The 18871-nt window shown below is 41.6% G+C and overlaps 1 protein-coding gene across 8 annotated transcripts in view; it reads right to left on the bottom strand.

Moving 5' to 3' along the window:
* Positions 1–4672: 4672 nt before the first annotated feature.
* The window catches only part of RBM20 (RNA binding motif protein 20), a 98018-nt gene continuing 83819 nt past the window's right edge, over positions 4673–18871 (bottom strand). For 6 of the 8 annotated variants that reach the window (XM_074545204.1, XM_074545206.1, XM_074545207.1 and 3 more), the window contains 7 exons: positions 17503–17582; positions 16010–16694; positions 14102–14200; positions 12021–12690; positions 9540–9659; positions 8731–8852; positions 4673–4905 (listed from right to left, as the gene is read on the bottom strand). In XM_074545204.1, the coding sequence (XP_074401305.1) occupies positions 4795–4905; positions 8731–8852; positions 9540–9659; positions 12021–12690; positions 14102–14200; positions 16010–16694; positions 17503–17582 (1887 nt within the window). In that variant the 3' untranslated portion in view covers positions 4673–4794. The remainder of the gene's footprint in view (positions 4906–8730; positions 8853–9539; positions 9660–12020; positions 12691–14101; positions 14201–16009; positions 16695–17502; positions 17583–18871) is intronic. The other 2 variants (XM_074545205.1, XM_074545209.1) reach the window with 2 other exon arrangements.

The following is an 18871-nucleotide window of genomic DNA, read 5'->3' as shown; positions in this document are numbered from 1 at the left end:
GATATTGGTGTCTCAGCTTTCCTCCGTGTTTTCCACTGAATGAATTTATCAGATCTGGTGATAAAGTCTCTCCTCAGCTTTTGTCCTCTTTGCATTCTTTAAATATTTAGTACAAGAATGTCTTTAGGTCACCCTGGCTGAGGCTGAGTATTTCTTCCCAGGAGCTCTGGTTGATGGCAGTGGTGGTGAGCCAGGAAAAGGCCAGAGTGGGAAAGGTCCTTGTATAGCTGGGGTGGCACTGGGGAGGACACTGCTGAAAAAAAGAAAAATAAGGAAAGGCAGAGGGAGAGCACAAGGGAAACAAAAGAATTGGGTAAACTTAATAGGGACATAGGTTGAGATGGCATGGAGAAAGTTCCTGGCTGGGCAATATTTCATGTGATGCTTTCAGAAGGCTGAGAAGACAACTTGGATGGAGACAGCAAAAAGCCAGTGGGAACAGACAGGTTGCCAGTTCATCTGGAAATAAAAAGGGAAGTAAGGACATATCTAGAGGGATAGGAGTGGGTAATAACAATTAATGATAATTACAGAGTGAACTGCTGAGATGTGCTCACTTCAACTTCAGCACCAGCTGATGGCAATCACTCCCAATCTGTACAGTGGGAGCTCCCTGGCAAGAACCACGAACCACAACTTGTAAAAATTATATTTAAAAGCAAACCTTTTACACCCCTGCTTCATTCTTACTCCTTAAACTATATTTTATTCATTTTGATTTTTAATAGATCCCCTGGGAAGCTAGAAGCATGTTGTTTCTGGGTCAATTGCCCACCAATGTATATGCTTTATAATTCTCTTTATTAAAATCTTTCTTCTTAAGAAACACAAATTGAAACACTTTGCAATCAGTTACACAGATCAGTTAATATTGGTGACAGGTCCTACATAATTAAACAAGTACTAACAAATTTCAACTGTTTACAAACCAAAACTTAAATTAACAAGATTATATAAGCTCAATAAATAGTACATCTGGTCCAGTTCAAGTATAATTCAACAAATCACAGCCTTAATCCTTAGAGAAAAGAAAAAAAACCCTGAATATAACCAGCCTAACACTAATTTAGTGTTAAAGCCAGTGTGAAACTTTGTCTCATCTAATGGGGCAAATGTTTACTTCTTTCATTTTTTTCTTCAAAGGAAGTAGGTTGCAGATTGACATTAAAGACTATTTGAGATCAATGCAGATTTCACAGAGATGAAAAACATAGTCCCTATTACAAAAGTGCAATCTTTGGTTGAGATGTATCGAAATGGTTTTGATATATTAAGGAAGTTCCTTTTTAAATATCAATATTTGTTTGGCTAGACCTGAGCCTGCTTTGTGCTATATACATATATATATAAAAAAATAAAGAGCGTGGATTATAGTGATGACAAATTATGCCAACTAAAAAAAGTCAAGAGTTTAATATAATAAACCAAAAGAAACAACACATTTTCACACAAGCTGAGGAAGGTAAGGGGCTGCCTACAGCAGAATTCTTTCTCAGCAGAATAGGTAGTAGAGACAAGTTGAGGAGTGCCTGTCAGCATTGCATGATGGCCTGTTGGAGAGGGAAGGAGATTAGCTCTGAGTTCTCAAAGTGCATCAGGCTGCAAACTGATCAGGGCATCATTAGGAGCTAATTGAGACTTGGCATTGCTTTCAACTGTTGAAATTTTGGGGAGGAAGGACCTTCTCAGAAGGGGAAGGGCCCATTTGGCTGTTCCCAGGATTTTGCAGATTGCTGTTTTGTCAGGACAGAGCCCAAAGGGATGGGGTTTCCAAAGCAGCCCTACAAATGTCTGGCTGTGATCAGGCTGTGGGGCTGAGCTCTGCACCTGCCCTGCTCACCTGAGTCATCTCCCTGCAGAGGAGGAAACCGCACAGGGCACAGATGCCATCTAGAGCCACCTCCTTCCTGTGGCAAGCCAGGGCCTGTAGCTGTGACCCAAACAAGGTGTCTGGAGCCCCGACATTTCCTGCTCAGCCTCGGTCAAGGCTCCACCTCTGGAGACTGAAACTTCAATGGCTGGGGACCAAAGGATACCAAGACCCACTGTATCAAGGAGGAATTTTGTATTCCTAATGCAACTGTCTAGGGAAAAAAAAGAGGTTAATTGCAAGCTGTGAAAAATGGGAGTAAACCTGGTTCAGAACCAGAGGAGGGGGAAAGTAGTTTGAATCATCCCCCATAAATCCAAAAATAAGCCCCTGGGTAAACACTCATTTTAATTATTCTTCTGCTGCCAGTCAAAATCTCATGGTTACCTGCAGCTTTCCCTGCCTGCCTGTATCCACCTGTTGTCTGTTTTCAGAAAGTGTGATTTAAAGCTCTTTGGCCTGGGAAAGTCTTTGTTGTGGATTTGTGCCTTGCCTATAATAAAGGCAGTGGACCTGTAGCTTCTGCTGCACTACAAATAAAGAATAATAACAGTGATACTTTTCTCATTTGAGGTTACCTGGGGATAAAGCTGCTGGAGGCATATGACTTTGATATACAGTCAGCTATGTCTCACATCCAATTAAGCTTAACCACATGGTCTAACAAGCTCCCATTAGGCTGGTGAGAGCCCCAGTTTGATAGCAGGGTTAGCTTCAAAGATTTGATGCTTGATTTCCTTCCCTTGTGTTCAGTTTGTGCCGAAGGGCATGAAGGGAACTTCATATTCAGATGATACATGACCAGCTAGAGAGCTGCACTTTAGAAGACAATTGCACAATCTTTACTGCCATTTTCATCATCTTACAGCCTGCAATACAAGCTCTTGTCCTAATGGCCCTGCGCTCAAGTTTCACTGCAATGTGAAAAACAAACAGTCAAAGGAAAACCCAACCCTTGAAGGAAAAATACCTGGTTTGCAATATTGGTGGGTTTTTTTCTTCTCCATAGGGGAAAAAACCAAACCCTCATAGAAAAAAAAAATCCAAGAACCAAAACAAAAAACCCAAAAAAAGAAACCACCAAAAAAAGCCCTCACCAAAACAATAAAAAAAATCCCCCCAAGACTAAAACTAAACTAGCTGTTTTAAATGACAAATGGACACAAGTCTTAATATACTTCAAGCCTGGACAAAGGAGGATTTAGGCTGTAATGTTTTTCATTTCCCCTTGTTGTTTGGTAGGCTCTGTCTGAATCTGGGATGCAAAGAATCCCTCAGCTTGCAAGAAGCAGGAATTCCAACTATGAAATCTGAACCTACCTCTGGTAAAAATGAGTGGAAAGCACAGGCCATGGAATGGAACAGGGCTTCAGGCAACAACACCAGGCACCTCTGAGAGACACTGCCTGGCTACAGGGTACTTCAGAGAACGAGCACAGCTGCTGGCACAAGACATAATGGAACAAATACTTTGGTGGAAGCAGTTTTGGCAATTTAGCCACTTTGCAATATTGTGCAACATCCCTGTCACTCTTAGGGAAAGCTAGAACCTTCTGGGAAACTGTTTCCTCTTCACAACATCTAAAGAGGACATCCAGTACCAGCAAATTTTACAGAACATACTGTGATGAATATTAGAGTCAGGCAAAGAATGGAAATGCCTGCAAATCCCCATCTGCCCAGATTGCACAGGGCATTTTATAAACTCTGGGATCAATCCTGGCAATGGTTTGCATGCGTATTCACTTTAGTACACAAAGCCCTATTGAAATGAAGCAGAAACTTGTACAGTGCATTTCAAAGGGACTTTGCAAAATACTAAGCAACAACTGTGCAGAAACAATAGGTCATAATAATGCCAGAGCTGCTGGTGCATCCTGTGTTCTCAGTGCAGTGCTCCGTGAGCCATCAGTTGTTGTATTCACCTTAAAAAATTCAGGGAAATAAAATACAAAAACAATATTAGAAATCTGGCGTCTTTCCATAAAAACCAGGAAAATTCAACGTTGCCAAGCTGAGGAAAAGCAAGCTTTAAAGAAAACAAAAAGACCCCAAAAGCAAGGATCTTGAATAAAATGTCTAAAAGAGACATGGTCCAAACATGTGGCACTTTAAAAAGCCTCTCATGAGAGTTTCAAGTCTGTAAGACTCAAAGTTCGCACCCTTTAGAATTATCAAAAAGTAGAGTTTCAAACACAAGGGTCCCTGGAGAACACCCTGACCACACCATGGAAAATGCTGAAACCAGAGCAGGCTGGCTGTCAGCACGTGCATTTGAATGTTCTTGCTGTGCTGGCTTCAGGCTCTGAGGTCCCTGGGACAGACTGTGGCTCCCCCACAATTCACACAACACTGCCAGTGTACAGCCAGTGCTTGACAACACAAACATTTGTCATTTCACCAAGCTCTAAGACATGGAGGTGGGTGCTGATGGGGTTTCCATTATGCCATCTACTCACTAGTTTTAGCAAAATCTACTTTTATGCAAATCCTACTTCTCACTGGGGCAAATGGCTGAAGATATTTTAAGCAACATTAAAGCCTATAAATAGTCACATCTCCTTTCCTTCCAGCGTCCACTGGAGGATGCTGAGTGCTTCTAAGTACTCCACCTGACCTGACATGTTACATCAGAACTAAAACTTTAAGAATCCCTGAGAATTCTGATTTAATCTAGGAAACCACTCCCAGCACGCAGAGTGTGAGAAAGAATTGCTCCACTTCTAACAGATATGCCAGCATTGCTTCACCGTGGGAAACAGTTTCAGGCATTTTGGTTTTTAATGGCACTCTGGGCATAGATGCATGGAACATGCTCTTTATTTCCCCTCCTCTGTACAGTGCAAATTGACAGTTATATCATAAAAATTAAAAAAAAAAAGGTATCAGCATTCACTCATTACAGCTCTTCCAGTTCATCTGCATCATAGTTTTTTCTTTGCAAAGTGAGGAACGATGCCAGTGTCATCCTGAGGCAGAGGGCTGCCTTCTTCCTTCATTTTCAGGCTCTCTTCTGCAAGCTGGGATAGATACTTCTGCAATCACATTAAAAAACCAAAGCATTGTTACCAAAACTGGAAATATTCAACACAGGAATCTTTATGCCTCTTCAGAGCTCTAACTCTTCCAATATCTCAAAAGGAAAGAAAGCACACAAGCTAGAGATATGGCTGTGTCAGGCAAACTAGCTGAATACATGCAGAGCCTCAGAAGTTCTGAGCTTTACTGTGTGTCACAGGAGGAGCTGGTGGCAGAACCAGGAGGACTCCACTCCCCATCAGTCTGTGTGACCAGACCTCACCTCTTCTCTACTCCCCTGTGCTACAGGGCAGGAACTAACTCCACTGAGTCAACTGAATTCTGGTGTGTCAGAACATAAATGTGATTTCAGAGTCTTGATTTAAAGTTTATATATTATATTTTCAGCATGTCCAGCTCAGAGATACACCTTTTGTATGAGAACATTTTGTTTTAAGGGAATAATCACACTCAGTAATAATCAACACAATTTAGCAATTTGGCTAGAGTATTTACCTTTATTGTGTTTCTCTAAGATAAAGCCTTTCACTGCTTTGGGTACTCACTGAGATTTAAAGAACAGACATGGCCAGTGAGGCTTTCAGCCTTTTGGCAGTGCTCTTAGTTGGCAAAGCTGCACACAAAATGGATGATGAATGAGTATGGGTCTCAAAACAGTGCTCAAACTATTTATTCAAGGTCAGCAGACACAGAAATGGATGGAAAGAAACTTTTTCAACAACAGCTAGTGCAGAGACACCTGGGAAATTCCAACATAATAATGTAGAGGTATTCTTCTTAATGATTTACACACATCACCTTCATCATACTCAAGAATAACTGATCTACACATTATTAGGATCATAAAACTCCTTTCTAGCTATTTACTCATTCTGATTTATTTTGAAAAGGTTCTTTCACATCACTGCAAAATTCTCTACTTGCAGGATTTCCCCAGAGTACAGTTTACTCTTTGGAATCCATGGGGAAGAGATTAAATAAGAAATGGCTGTAAAAATCCTAAGGGCTGTGTTAGAATTGCCACATTCTCTCAGATAAATACAAGTTTTGAATATAAGAGGTTCATCTGAAAGTTACTCAGCAATGGTAATGAATGGACATACCCATGGACTGCACCCTTATTACTCTGACTAGAGAGACTGGGCTGTGGAAATTACACAACTCTCAGGCCTGATCTCCAGGTGCAAAATTCCACGTGGCAAAAAGCCAGAGTAAATGTTACAGTAGTATACAGAGATATAGGGACCATAAAGGCAGGGAGACGTGTTCTGTACAGCGTGAACTGTAATAAATCACTAACACTTGTCCCTGCATCAGATAACCCACGCTTTTGGGGCTTTTCATGAGCACCGACCAAAGTAAGACTGAGTTCTATCCACTACCTTTAGCTGATTTTGCCAGCTGTCATGAGTACCACAAACACCAGATTTGAAATTTGAGATTCAGATTAATATATAGCAAAATGGAAGTCAAGTAAAAAAATGTATGTTTTTTCATTTAAATACAATTTTTGACAAATACTGCATAAAGCCAGTGGAAAACAGGATGAAATATTGCACTGAGTTGCCAAGGTAGCTTCCACCAGATGAATGGTAGCTGGAGGAAGTGGAGGAAGGGATGGCAAAAATACGGATTTTTTTCGACATGGGAATTGCAGTGTCTCCGTAAATACAAATATCACCTGGGAAAATAATTTATTATGATGAAGAGAATTAAAAATTACACAAAGTCTGCAAGGCTGGCAAAGAAACAGCTGATTTTTTAAATCAGTGATTGATATTATTTGAGGGGCATCATAGTTAGATAAAGTTGACTACTTTACTTCAAGACAAAACTATCACCATATAAACAAGGCGTTTGGAAGAAAATTGGCAAACAAGCTGTTCAGTGTTGCATCCAAATCCAAACACTGACCATATATTTTGGATGTGGCTCAAGGAGATCACATGAGAGACAACAAGTAGCAAATCAGCTATAAAAGACTCAAAGCTGTGACACAATTTGGGACACTGTTGTTGTCACTGGATGATGGCATTTGGCATTCAGGAAGGAGAACAGGAACACTGCAGCAGCACTCCCATAGCTGCACTACAGAGTCCCTAGTTCCTACATTGGTGGATACACTCATTAACATGCATCATCACAGGAGAAGCCTCATATTCCTTGCAGAATGCATAAAAGATCATTATGGAGACTAAAAGGGTTCTAGCAGCATAGAACAGTGATTTTAAATTTGCTAAGTTTCCATTTGAGCAGGCAAAAGTTGGACAAGACATTTACTTCCTGTATGTAGCAAGATAAGAGGTATAGCTCGACAGAACAGCCTGTTTTTATTGCTGCATTTGGCAGATTTAATTTTAACAGCTTTTATAGTCTTTGTTCTTTTATCTCAAGTCAGTGTTAGCTATCTACCACAGTACTCATGGGAAATGTCTTAATGGGGAGAAAAAGAGGTTATTTTCACACTAAGTCAGTTTTAGTTGGGCCTGTTTCTTATGACTTTAACAAAATAAGTTAGAAAATTAAAAAAGAAAAATCCCTCTTCTTTGCATGGAACCAGTTTCCAGGGGCAGGGGCAGGAGCTGCAATCTTTCTTTAGAATGAGTTTCTTAGGGACAGACTTGCATGGGATACACGGCCTGCACTGTGTGGTACCACCTCTGGTGAATCCCTCTGGGTTTTTTGTATGAAGCAAAAAAAGGAATGCAAACTTGGCACCTGTTTTTCAAGCTTGCACTTAGAGGGTCCATTATGAGCAAGCATCAGAGCTCTGTAGGAAGCCTTTGGAAGCCAGAGGCCTTGGTATAATTACAGCCATGGAACTTCAGGGAAACCAAGAAGAAAATTCTCCCAGAGAAATTACTTGACTGTGAGTGTCAATGCCTACTAGCCAGCTAAGGAAAGAAAGCTATTACTTGAACAGGAGCAGAGTTACTGCAGTTACTGTGGGCAGAGGGAAGGAGCAGAGAAAGGAGGAGCAGCCCTGCTTTGTTCTGCCATGACTTTTGCTAAGAGTATGAGAATGCCAGCAGGAGAGTGTTTGTAGTGTACACACCCTGCTCACAGGCAGGACTGGGGCTGGGAGCCCCTGAGGAGCCCTGAGCATGGGACAGGCAATGCTCAGGCTGCTGTGACTGATTCTATTGATGGTGCCCCTCAAAAGTGACAAAGGCGGGTCTTTGATTGAACTGCAGGCACACATGGTCTCCCTGTGCTGTTACCAACTGCTGACATGTTTTTGTTACATTCTTAGGGAGCAACAAGCACTGACATGCTCCTGCACATCCCGATGGAAATGACCCAGCAGGGCTGCTCTGCACACAGGGAGGGGATTTCAGCAGGTCACAGGAAATGCCTGACAGAGCCCATGTGTCACAGAGAGCTGCGAGCTGAAACATGCTGAGAACCCACACCAACACAGAAATGGCTCTGCCTCTGTTATCAGACAAATGCCATGTTTAATGCTCCTGATGTTAAGATGTACTGAACACTGCTACTGCTGGGGTCACTCCCAGTGACAGAAACATCTGGGACCCTCTGAAACAGGGAATTAAAGATCTGACTTGCATGCTGTGCTAGTCACAAGGACCAAATGTGAAGAGAAGTCTCTTTTTACCTATGATCCAGAAGTTGATTTCAAGGACCTGAGAGTGAGAAATTAGCATGCTAATGATTGGAACTACTGAACAGTTTGTTTACCTGAATTTCGCTTCATCTGAATTCTGTCTACAGACTAAAAACTATTTTTTTATCACATCATCTACCTTACACATAAACCATTCTACAAGCTTGTTGTTAGGTAGCTTCAGGTGTGTTTTTACCTGGAGATTTTTGTAGTGAACAGTACTCCTGCAGTGACTTGTCTTTGCTGTCTCTTCATTTGTATAGAAGAGTCCACAGAGCTTGCAGTAAAACCCAGTTCTAGGCACCACGAATTCCACGCCTGTTGAGAAATTCTGAATTACATTAAAGTGTCAGTGAAATCCTATTCCTCTCATAATAAACTTGTTTTCAAAGAAAAACACATGCTATTTAGTTAAATATTAGAATAGGAAGACTGAATCCTGAATCACTTCTCTGATTTCCCTAATTTTGCAATATTGAGCTGCACTTTAAAATCTTGTGTATTGAAAACACACCTTTTCTCTTAGATATACATGCTTTAAAATCTATTTTGTCATAATATTGACTGGAAACTTCACTCTGAAACCTCAAGGGCTAGAAAGGCAATAATACTGTTTAGCAGTAAATACATCAAGTTACACAGATTGCTTTTGAGGATGTACTTCTTCCAGGTGTTTTGCTCATAATCAGTATTTACACAGTAAAGCCAATACTTCTGTTTATGCTTTATGCCAAAGACTTTTAAATTACTAAGTAATTTTTCATATGTATTTCATATATAGTCCAAAGAAACTTATTTCATCTCATCAGCTGCCTTTTGCCATTCATTTGGAATGAATTAGCAATGATGTAGAATCAAAAGGCTGTTTCTTTCAACAGCTACCCGTCTGTCATATACTCTGTTCCTTCTCTCCCCACATCTGCTCTGAGAAATAAATATAGCAAGTAGCCTTAAAGTGACATCTTGTTGTAAGCCCTGGGTATTGCAGGGGGCGGCCCAACGTACCCAGGGGAATGCTGAGCTCGGTGAAGACGTCCTCTTGTTCCCAGCCTGCTGCAGAGGGCCTTTGTTTAGGCTCTACCTCCGGGAATTCCAGAGATCTCATTTCCAAGTACCTAGAATTTGCTTAACAAATGAATAAATGCATTGAATGAAAACAGTTTATTAAAGAGACGTTTGTAAGCTTCTTGGGAACACTTTCTGGGTGGATCTATAAATGAAGTAAAATCAGGAAAAAAAATGCTTTTCCATTCCAATCAGAGGCAGGTTTAGTGCAACTCCAGCAGCTGTACTATGGTGTGCAGTCACTCTGCTTTCTCCCAGCAGACCATTTTTCTATTTCTAATTTAATGCTATGTTTGGAGGGGTTTTTGTATTTTAGTCTATAAACAGAGCTATAACATTACACACCTCTGGCAGAAGCATGGCCTGACTGCAGCTTTGTAGCCACATATATTACTGCATGATCAGTGCTGCAGCTGGGCTGACACAGGGGTGCTGAGATGGGACGGTGGGGGCACCAGGACCTGATGAATACAATTCTCCAAACCTGCCTTTTGTAGGATCCCTGCAGCATCATTGGCATCTTCTCCCTGGAGTCACTCCTCCCATCCTCATCTCTCCAAGGGATAGTTCCTGCTTTATGGCTCCCGGCCACTAAAAGATTTTGGTTTCTAAATAGTAGGGATGGGATGGTTGGCCCCTGCTGGCTGACACTAATTGACACAGCTGGAGATTCAAGATGTGGAAACACTGGGTTGGTTTGCTGAGGTAGATATAGCCAGTCAAAAGAACAGATGATGTCCCTTCCCATGATTGCTAACATATGAATTAATTTTGTTTTAAAATAAGAGGAATTTGCTATCACAGAGCTACAGAAATACAGATAAACTGGTCTGATTCCTCTTTTTCAGTCCTTACATCAAAGAACTACCTCACTTGCCCTGACAAAATTTCTATTGCATTGCAAATTTCATCTAAATAAGGGATATATTTTCTTATAAAACAAACATGTTTTTGCCCAAACCAAACCCTTCCTGTCTTTCAAGTCTATAGTTCAAAGACCTACAGTTTCTGGCTATGAGAATGAATTTTTCTTCACTTTTAAATATGTCTATTGCATGATTTAAAAGAAAATAATATAAAATCCTAACTGGTTGGCTTTCAAGTTAAATGTAAACCTACCCCAGGATTCCATTACTGCAGCAGAAGCTGGAAGACCCCCAGTGAGCTGGTAAGCTTAGCCACTCAGGGCCTTTGCAGCAACTGAAACCCCACTTCAGTTGATTTCTGTGCTTCTGAGCTGGCAGCTGCATTGGTAGAGGGCCTAGAGCCTTGGACAGCAGATCCCAGATAACGAGTCCATGTCTGAAACCTGGGAAGCATGAGAGGCCCTGGAGCTTCCAGGCTCCCTGCTGACAAGCTGGAAGCTGAGATGCTGGAAACACTAGTAAATATGCTCTTGAGACACCCAACTCTTTCATCAGCTGGCTGCCCAGGAAGCCCAGGAGAGCCAACTTTGCCCTGCCCAGTCCCATGGCAATATTATCTCCAAACATGCAAAGTCTGGCAAGGTGTCTTCAGGCCAATCAGGCAAGTATTAAAAACCAATGAGTTTCAAATCTGTCCTGGAGGAAGAAGTTAGCTCAAAATCAGATGCTCACATGAAATGCTTCCAGCATTGCACTCTCAAAAATCTTCCATCAGCTTCTTTTCAAAAGCCCCTGTCCATCACATGGGCTCTGGCAGCAATTAAAAAAGAGCATTTCTGACCAACATACTCAACATAATTTTTCACTTCATCTCACTATGCACAGCCCATTTTTCAAGTATCACATTAAGGAACTGAACTGACTTTCAGGCCTCAAGATCCCTTTTTTCCTGACAAATATAAATAGGTAGCTATGATTACATTTATTGACATTATCTCACAGCACATCCTATCAGTTATATTAAAGGCAGCATGCAGTAGAACAGGACATGATAAGGCAAGTCCTGGCAAAAGGCATATATTTGCATGAACAGGGACTGAGAAGTAACAATCTATGCACGATATCCATATTAAAAATGCTTCAGTACAGTGTGTAAGAATACCCACCTTGTCCAGGAGCCAGCCAGACATTACAGATACTTTTCTGTTGACCTTCAGAGACTGTCACTCATTTCATTGACAATTCAAAATAAATTTAGCAAGGCACTGAAAGACTTCAGCTAAACTCATGTGAACCTTGACGTGACAATTATAGCAGCTTATGCCTTTCAGAAAGCTTGCAAGCTGCTTATCATATTTCCTTTACACTATTCATCTAAGAGGCTCTAATGATTTAGCTTGGCCGAAGGCACTGGGGTTCTTTTACTAAGCTGCTCCAAGGACAAGCCTTGATACTATTAACGACACTTATTCTTGTTAGCAATAAATTTCAGTCTACCCTCAGAGAAAACATGCAAGGCTCTCTGCAGGCAGAAGGGAAAAAAAGCAGTAGTTACCCTTGGCCTCTGGACACTCTTGGCTTCCATGTCTTGTTTCTTCACTAGCGTTTTTAATGAGCGTTTCCGTAACTTCTCTGCTCTCAGCTCCTTGTGATCCCATCTGTTTGTAATCATCTATAAATGTATCAGGGAGCTGGAGAGTCTCTTCTTTCAGATGAACAGAAGGTATTTGGTGATCTTCAGGCTCTAAACGAGTGTCAGAGCTCTTATCAATTTTTCCTTCCTTCTGCTGGCAATCAGACTCCTTAGCAGATTGGTCTTCTTTCAACTCCTCTGGCTTCTGTTCAGGGTCCAGATTTAGGCTTGATGCTTCAGTTACAGCATCATCATTATCATCATCCTCATCATCTTCCTGACAGCCACTAGAAGCTGCACTGCCCTTTGCTGTTCTGAAGTTTGTTTCTAAAGCTTTATGGGCAAATTTGTCGTCACTTCTTGTTAAGTGGCTGTGATCGTTTTTCAGTTCTAACATGGTTGACATACAGGGACACATTTCTGAAGCAGCTTTATTTTTCTGATCAACTGGGACTATTTCTTCAAGCTCAGTTATATCAGGCTCCATAATTAAATCATCTTCTCCCACTTCATCTACTGTCACTAATTCCTCCATGTTAGCAGGATACCAGGTCTCACCTTCTATTTCACTTCCACTCTCCCAGTCTCGGTCCTGTCAGAGATGTAAAACATTTGAGAGATTGGTGATTATAGTTAATCACTGTAAAAAGTGGTCCTTGAAACCAGGAAAAACCTTGATATGGCCATGTCTAACTCCTCTTGTGTTTTAGTTTCAAAGAGTGATATGCCTTGGTGCTGTGATTTTAAATCTCATGCACAAGGACAAAAAAAATCTCTTGAATTATCACATAAACTTCTCTTTGTGAAGATTCTGTAACTGCCTTGGGGATTGCAGTCTCTCCAGTCCCCTGCTCCTTGCTTTTCTGTAAGCAGTAGAGCAAGGCACAATGTGTTACACTTTGTTATCCAATTGATGCTACTGTGTGATCCCCCTCCTCTGCCTCCTTCTCAGTGCAATGAAAATATACTGAACCCCATTCAAGCCACTGTGGCTTTCTCTTTCCTGGACCAGGTCCTTTAAATTCACATGGTGACTGAGAAAACATGGCTTCCTTCTGCAGTCATTTCCTTCCACCAGCAAGATCCCTCTGGCAGGGACTGTGCTGGGAGCCACTGGCCTAAACTTTAGGAAAAAAAGCAGGTTTACAGTTATACCCCAAGGCACATATTCTGAAACACCTCATACATGCAGTTTCAGACTTAGAGGACTTAGGCACTAATACTGGACTTGGGAAGTCTTAGAATTAAAAGGTATATCTCACTTTTAAGACACACTTGCATCTTAGATTTCAACTCCCAGACTCCTTGCGTACACACAATCTATTAATAATCTGTATTCTCCTCCTGTTTGGCCATTCCCACACTTCCCCTCCTAGAATCCTAAAACAGCATGAAAACTCTGTGAGCTGGCACTGCTCTTGCCAGGAGATCAGTTTTCTGCAGCGACAGATATCAATATCTTCCATATTTGACCATCAACCCATGACCCTACAGAAATGAAGCTGGAGGAATTCCAGGGACATTGCTGTCCCCGACTGCAATGCAGCAGTAGGGCTGCTGTAAAGGCATTATTTAATTAAAACCAGAAACAATCAGAAGACTGCTATCTATAGTTCAGAAGGCCAATGTTCTAAGAAGTATTCATCATATCTCCCCTCTTTCCCCACTAACTGACCACATCTCCTATTTTTGGGCACAGTTTGCCAAGTTACCCAGCTCACTTGGGCATACATTCCTCACAGCTGCCACTGCCAAGCGCTATGTATGTGAAGCAATGTACATGAGCAAAGAGTAACTAAAAAAAGAGTTCTGGAGACTTCAGGAAAAGCTGTCCCTTAAAGCAGAGGTCAAGATAAGGCAAGTTAATTTTGATAACCTCCTTCATCCAACCCCTTTATGTGGTTTTTCATGAGAGGTTAATATTTAATTTGGGAGGACATTCTACCAAACTTGAGGTTTCAATCATTTTCTCAAAGAAGCTACACCAACAATGTGTCACCAACCTTTTCTTTCCTTGTGTTTTCCAGAATCTCTCCAGATTCTTTTCCTTGTTTATTATCTGAAGGTGAGCTCTTCACTGGAACTTGCTCCTCATTTTCAAGCTAAAATAAATACATATACATATACATGTATACAACACACAGTGGTGCTCTAGTATGTTTCTATTCTGGGTTTAGAGAAGCAAAGTCACTCACAAGGTCACATTCTTTATTTCTAAAGTTTATGCAAGTCAACTAGGCTGTGGGAAAAGACCCAACAATAAATTCCGTTAGCAGAGCTGTGCAAATAAGAATTAAGAAAAAGAATTTTAAACTAAATTAGAGGTGTAATTTATATCACAGAATTGGCTGAAAGACAGGTGGGGGAGAATGTCAATTCATTAAAATTTCCAGCCTCCGCTCTTCTGTTCTCTACCCACATTTGTTATGTTGGCTCAGATGTGGTAAGGAGAGCAGCAGTGTTAAACTCTGCAGAAGACCTCGACTGTTTTGTTTATTGACACAGGATCAGTTGAAAATGGAATTGGTTGTACAGTTCATACTTGGGAAGAACAAAACCACAGTACTACCTCATACTTAGTAAAAGGGGGACAAAGCAAAAATGAGTCCAAGACATACAAAACTATTTTTTCCTTTTAAAATAAATTACTAGCAATAGTCCCCCGAGAGGTATGTCTTTAGCAAAGCCACTGTAAAACAACTTGGAAAACATGCAGAGGAGTGTGATTTGGGATGCTGTCTGACATTTCTCTCTGACATCTCCTCCCAGGAAACCACACATCATAGTAAAATACCAGCCAAAGGAGAAAGATGATAAAAGGTGGTACAAACATGCTTATCTATGGCATGAGGCAGTGCTGCTGCTGGTTACAGACTAGAGTTACAAATCTAGGAAATTCCACCAACTTAGCCCCTCAGGAGAAGAAGGTCAACTGGAACCAACCGACAATGGCCTTGGCAGCACAAAGGCACAAGCAACAGACCTGGGGGTGGATGGCAGCAGCTATCCCTGGGGGACTCCAGGGGCGGCAAGGGGGCCAAGAGCCAGTAACCAGATCCCCAAGGGGTGGGGATGTGAGTATGGGCTGTGCTGAGACCGAGCAAATGAGGTATTTGGATGTGTTCCCCCTCCTACTTCTTCCCAGTGGAGAATCAAACCCACAAACATTACACTTTACCACTGGAAGTATTTCTCCAGAGATTGCATAATTTTATAGGTGAGCTGATTCAGTGGTTTCTGTCATGGGAAGAGATTTCTGCCAGAACACTGAAGGGAGTGGTGTGAATTATCCCTGCCAGCCACAGTTGAGGGTAGGCACACATGATTAATAGAAATAATTGCTCTGTTGAGTTATCCAGAAAGAAATATTTCTCATTAAAAGTTCATTCTCCATTTTAATAGTACAGCAACCACTTCCCTGTATAAATACTGTGCACCTCTTTAAAGTATTACTTAATTTCCAGATAACTCAATCCTCCTCACTGGCAGCAGAAGCAGGTGATGGATGCAGAAAGAGCAGCTATGGGGCATTCTGCACAAAGTTAGGAGGAGGACAATTGCCTCTTCACACACAACCTGCATGCAAATAGCAGACTGTCACTTGGTTTCATTTGCAGCTGTCTGACCCCATCCCCTCATTTGTTACCCAAAGGTTCTATGCTAGATACAAAATGATAATGTCCATATAACCAATACCACAAGAGTGTAATAGATCTGCTTGGTCTGGGCAAAAACACGGACAAGATGGCCTCCCAAGACTTCTTCTGTGACTACATTCCCCAATTTCATCATGGAAAATCATTTCACATTGCTAGCATCACACCCACAACAAATTCTCTAAGATATTTCAGAAAATGTATTACTTCACCACTTACACTTCCTCTTACATATAGTTTTAGATCTCTATTTACCTCATTCTCAGGTGGTTTGGTTTCCTTTACATCACTGCCTTCAGCAGTAGCATCTTCTTGGTCTTTTTCAGCTTTCTTCACCTTATTCTTATCACTTTGTTTTTGCCTGGAGCCCTCAGATGCTTTGCTGTGCTTCTGTTCAGTTGCCTCATCCCTGGCAGTGTCCTCGCTGTAAGAATGCCTGCGTTCCCTTAACTTTGCCTCTTCCTTCCTCTTAGATCTCCCAGGTAAATCCTGCAGCTGCCTCTGAAACTTGTCAGATTTTGACTTCGAGGATTTTCGGTAATAGTCATCTTCCCTGTTCTTGTAGCCAGACAAAGGGTGAAGGGACCCAGGGGAACCAGTCTTTAAGTATTTTTCTCGGTGTCCTCTGCCTCCTTCAAGCCGTTCATCCAAATCAAACTTGTCCAGTTGTCGGGAATAATGTTTCCTCTCGTGTACCCACGTGTCAGTCCTGTCCCTCTTCTCGTCCCCATTCTCTCGCCATTCTCTGCTGTCTCTTTCCTCTTCCCGTCGAGAGTAGGGGGACTGATCCCACGCGTCCCTCCCATTTCCCCAGTCGGTCCTGCTGGTCCCCAGCGGGCTGTGCGGTGAACTGCAGGAGGTGAAGCTGGGCGTGTGCGACCGGGGTGACAGCGAGCGGCTTATGGGGCTGCGGGAGCGGGGCCTCTCGGCGCCGTACCTGCTGCAGGGGGAAAAGGCAGCTACTGAAACTGGCTGACCCACTGCTGTCTACCAATTCTTGTACACTGGAGGCTCATGGGGACTGCCCTGGGGACTGCGAACCTGAGACCCCAGGCCTTTCACAGACATGCACTGCACAGCTGCAAACAGTGAACAGGAGAAAAGGCAGTGTCATAGCCACAGAGCTTAACTAAATCCCCACAGAACTGTCAAGAATATATTCATTCATTCTTAAAAGCATCTCATAAGGGTTTAGCATTAAAAGCTTCTAATATGTTAATACCTTTACAATGACCCTAATGTGTATACCCATAATACTCACTCAGCTAGGGCATCTCTGACACAGAAGTGACAAAGACCACCTGTTTAAAAGAGATGTTTTTGGACTGTGATTCCTCTCCCATTTTGCTGAAAGTTCCAGAAGTCAGAGATATTAGAAATGTACCCAAATACATTTTAATCTGAACTGCCTCCTTCCCACTTGGTCTCAAAGCACCCCCAGCCTTTATGCTTTTCAGTCAACAGGGAGGAGAGTGGAAAAGTTTCATTTTTATGCTCTTCACATGCCAGACATATCTTCTGAGACATAATCAGTAGGAAAGAATTATTTTCATAACATGCACAGTTTCAATTGGATCTCATTATACAGGCCCTGTAGCAACTATTGAACTGTATAAAAACAGATACTATATTATAAGTGAAATCCCAGTTAGTAATGAAAATTAAATATGAGAGGGAAGCACACAGATAATGCTCCTTATATCTGCAGATTTACAGACTTTCAATTCCAAACTTTGGAGAAACTTTACCTGTCCACCTCACGCAGCAGGTCCCTCTCCCTCTGCGAGTGGATGTCCTGGATAATAGCAGCCACATTCTTACCCGGTTTCTAAAATAAACAAAGACACTGTTTAGCATGCTGCCCTATTCTCCAAGCTGACACAGGTGATTTGTCCTTCAAGAAACAGTATCCATGCTTCACTGAATTATTCTAGAACTAGAAATACTTAGTTTCAGTGTTGTGGTTACACTCTCTTTTGCAGTTGCCTTCTCAACAGCACGATCAAAGCAGTAAAATGATACAAATGGAAAATTTGCTCCATTACGTTGTAATAGTCTCTCCTCATATTTGGCTGCTCTAACAGGCTTTGTAAACTAGCTTGTTTTCAAACCTTGTTACACAATCACTACAGAGCATTTTCTAGGAACTGGATCTAAGAGGAAACAAACCAGACAATTTTTCTGATACAGAATCAAATATGTAGAGCAGCCTATCTCTGATCCTCTAGGTATGAACTGCCTTCTCTTGATCTCAGAGTTATTCATTCTGGATTATAGCTCTAAAGGACTATGTTTAGACAAGGAGAGCTTCAGACAAGCTAAGTGCAAGATGTATCCTGGGGTGTTGATTACTCCTAGGTAGGATGCCCTACACAGGCCAGAGTGCTCACAATTCCTCAAACAGTTGGAGCACACACAGATGAGCAACATAATCATGAAGGAACTCAGCAGTTTGTAGCAGTATGTGCTAGCTCATGAGTATTTCCTTCTTGGTATTTTTATTTGCTTGCTTTCTTTTGCAAAGCAAAATGATTCCGTGACCTGGAAAATTGCCATTGGAAAAGCAGAAAAATCTTCCTGGAATCTAGGCAAACTATCACATTTTTCTGGGTAACCCCTGCCTCTCTGTCAATCTCCACCACCAAACATCTGAACCCCTCCCTATGCCACATTAGGAAAGTCTGCCCTGATTTATGAACTTTTGGCAACTCATTTTAAGTCTCCTTAAGCTAGTATACACACACAGGAAAGAAAGAGGCTTTTCCAAAGGTCAAGCCAAACTATCTGAGTTCCTTTATTTTTTTTTCCCCAAGGCTCATAAAGGACTCTTAACATTAAATTGGAACATTACAGAGCTGTTCTACAAAATAACTTTGTGCTGTGTTAGGTAATACAATATGGAGCTCTTAAGCTCTGCATTGCCAGTTCTGGTCCAAGTCACCATGAAATAAAATTACTCTCTTAACATTACATGACAGTATATAAGCCTCTATAAATACTTTCACAAGAGCAGTGATCTCTGGACATCACTCAAGTGTCCAGAACAGAAGTGTCACACACTCTACAGAAAGTCTAAATAATATTGCTCTGGTCTGACTCTATGTTAAAAGAAAAAAA

Source organism: Zonotrichia albicollis, chromosome 7 (assembly GCF_047830755.1).
Source record: "Zonotrichia albicollis isolate bZonAlb1 chromosome 7, bZonAlb1.hap1, whole genome shotgun sequence".
Classification (NCBI taxonomy): Eukaryota; Metazoa; Chordata; class Aves; order Passeriformes; family Passerellidae; genus Zonotrichia; species Zonotrichia albicollis.
The sequence above is the reverse complement of the archived record's forward strand: the minus strand, read 5'-3'. Positions and strand labels throughout refer to the sequence as shown.